At 36.2% G+C, this 2,770-nt stretch overlaps 1 protein-coding gene across 1 annotated transcript; it reads right to left on the minus strand.

The window, feature by feature from the left end:
• Nucleotides 1-1,659: 1,659 nt before the first annotated feature.
• Nucleotides 1,660-2,481, minus strand: LOC131030772 (RING-H2 finger protein ATL72-like). The gene has a single exon (XM_057961686.2). It carries the CDS (start codon nucleotides 2,479-2,481, stop codon nucleotides 1,660-1,662), a length of 822 nt encoding a protein of 273 aa, XP_057817669.1.
• Between the last annotated feature and the right edge of the window lie 289 nt (nucleotides 2,482-2,770).

Below are 2,770 nucleotides of genomic sequence, written 5' to 3' on the forward strand. Positions count from 1 at the left end.
ATTATATCTCCATGTCTAGAAATTTATTCCATATAAATTTGAGTACAAAATTAATGTTCTATGAAATTGGACATATTTAGTGGGACTAAATTTGAAGGAAGATTAATTAGCATTCAAGATAACTACAATTATTTTTATCCTTTTCATATGTTGACTTGGTACATGTTTTTGTGTGATTATTTCTATATCGTCATATTTAAATACATTCATTTTGGTGTTTAACTCACACCCTACATTCAAGTTCTATTTGCTAAAATAAAACTTCAATTGGTGCGTTCAACATGTGCATGACTACAAGGGATAAAGAAAATGACCAAAATCAACATAAAATGATAATTTTTTATCATGATTAACACAATACTCTTTGAAAAATATCTTGTCACATCACACTAGTTATCATATTTTTATAATTAAAAAATAATAATTTAACATTTATTTACTCTTAATATTGTCATTTATTATCTTTCCACAAATGGGTTTTACAAAATACAAAGAATGAAACAAGAACCTGAACTCTTTTTATATGATATCTGCAAAGGGTTCTAACAAAGGACAATTCATCCATAATCATTTGACATCCTCCTCAAGATTTTTTTAGATATATTACTTCTTAAAAAAAAAAAAGGTAGGGTTGAGATTGGATCTAAACCCCAAATGCTCACTTATGGATTGAATTCGAGTCAAAGACAACACCACCTTAACATAGAATTCTAAACAAGCATTTGAAGGTTGTTTATTTTTTCATATCAAGATGGTTTAGATGAATTAAAAGATTATATTTTTTGTCAAAATTTCATAAATCAAATAAACTTAGACATTCTTATTTACTTTTTTAATTTAATAGTTGACAAAGAATGATCCACACTCACTTTAACTAATTTTTTAATATAAATTAATTCATATATATATAAAACAAACTATAAAATAAAAATTCATATAAAAGATATAATATCATGCTATCAAATACAAAATTTAATCAAAACTTAAAAGCTATATTATTATTGAAAATTGACTAACCATGATACTAAAAGTAAAAATAGATAACAATTAAGATAAAGATGAAGTCGACTAAAATAGAAATAGATGTTACAAACAATTATAATATTAAAAGACATAAAAGAATAAAGATAGAAAGAAATTCATTCAAAATAATATTAGTATTTATTCAAGGTTAAAATTAACTTAATTATTTCTAAATAGGAGGAGGAAATACAACTCCAGCAAACTCAAGAAAGAAAAAAAAAAAAAAAAGAAACAGAAAAATTCTCTGAAACACCCAACCATTCAATCCGCAGCCACTGAGGTGGAGCAGCTGACCCAGAAGCAATTTGTTCTTCAACGATCTTGTTGAAACACAAATACTCAAAACAAAACCCACCGCAACACACCTTTTATACATGACTAGAGGTTAATAGCCTACCAATCCAAAGATCCCCCACTCCATCTCTTTCCTTAGCAATCCTCCCTAACAAGCCGAGATCTTCAACATGCAATTCTTTCCGAAAATGATACTTCATTGCATTCTTTTGCTTTTCGTTGTTGCACAACATTAATTTATATATGAACAAACAATGATTCAAGAAAAAGAAAACGAAACGCCAAAGAATCGCCATTACAAAAGTGAACAGAGTCCGATGAAGTCACCTGTAACTAATCTCTTTATCTATGTGAAGGTTCACCCAGATCTATCACCACCTCATGCGAAGAAAACCCATTGTTTCTATTATGGTCCGAAGGCTCACCTCCATACAATCTGACCCGCGACGGCGAAGTAACGCGCCTACTCCATACAGAACGGCGGTACCACTGAGAACTCGATGACTCCGTCTCTGGAAACTCACCACGGCTTAACGACCTTGCATGTCGATCGGCATTTGCATTCACCGGTTGTGAAATCCCATTCAACGGTAAGGAACTGGATTGGGCCAGCGATTCGATAACTGGGCGTTGTTCGTCCTTGCGAGGAGAGTGAATTAGGTTAAGAAAATCCATGGCAACGTCGGCTCTGCAAACCGGACAAGTGGACTGCCGATGCAGCCAGATGCCAATGCATGGGATGTGAAACGCGTGCCGACATTTGAGCAGAACTCTGACCGCCTCCCCGTCGGTGAATTCTGCTAAACAGACAGAGCATTCCGTGCCCAAATCGGCATCCTTGCTGTTATATGGGCGGACGGGTATTCTAGCAATCATTGATGGATCGAGACCAGTGTTCGAAATCGGGCCCTCATTGCTCGTACGAATCCTGGAGTGCCTGTTAGTTCTTCTGCTGACAAGGCGTTCTACAGAAGAGCAATACTTGAGCATTATCTGGTAATAGCCGACGACCAGTAATATGCTCCCCAGGGCTCCTATGATGAAGACGAGTGCGGGGCTGAGTTCGTAGGGCCTTACAGGCTCTGGGGAGCCTGGAAATGGGATATTTACGCGCGGTAGGTCAGGAAGTATGGGAGTGGAAGGAGGGGAGGTCTGCGGAGTCATGGGGAACAGATCTCCTTGTGATGTGATTTTGGCTTCAATAGTTTTCCCATTACAGACGTCGTTGCGATTTTGTTGGGAGCTCTGCTTATTCGTCGGAGATCGGATAAGATTGCTGGAATGTTTATCGAATCAGAGCTTGAATTTATTTGCATTATCGAGTTGAGAAGTTCAAAGTTCCCCCCATGGGGGTGTTATGAGGACATACTCTTTGTCTTCAAACGCCGTCGAAAGCTCTCACACCATTAATGCTTGCCAAGCATTGTAGGGTTGCTTAAGATTTATAAAGTTG

This window comes from Cryptomeria japonica, chromosome 1 (assembly GCF_030272615.1).
Source record: "Cryptomeria japonica chromosome 1, Sugi_1.0, whole genome shotgun sequence".
NCBI classification, from domain to species: Eukaryota; Viridiplantae; Streptophyta; class Pinopsida; order Cupressales; family Cupressaceae; genus Cryptomeria; species Cryptomeria japonica.

Bases quoted from the DNA above. Each gene is read 5' to 3' on its own strand.
- LOC131030772 (XM_057961686.2), bottom strand. From the start codon at position 2,481: ATGACTCCGCAGACCTCCCCTCCTTCCACTCCCATACTTCCTGACCTA.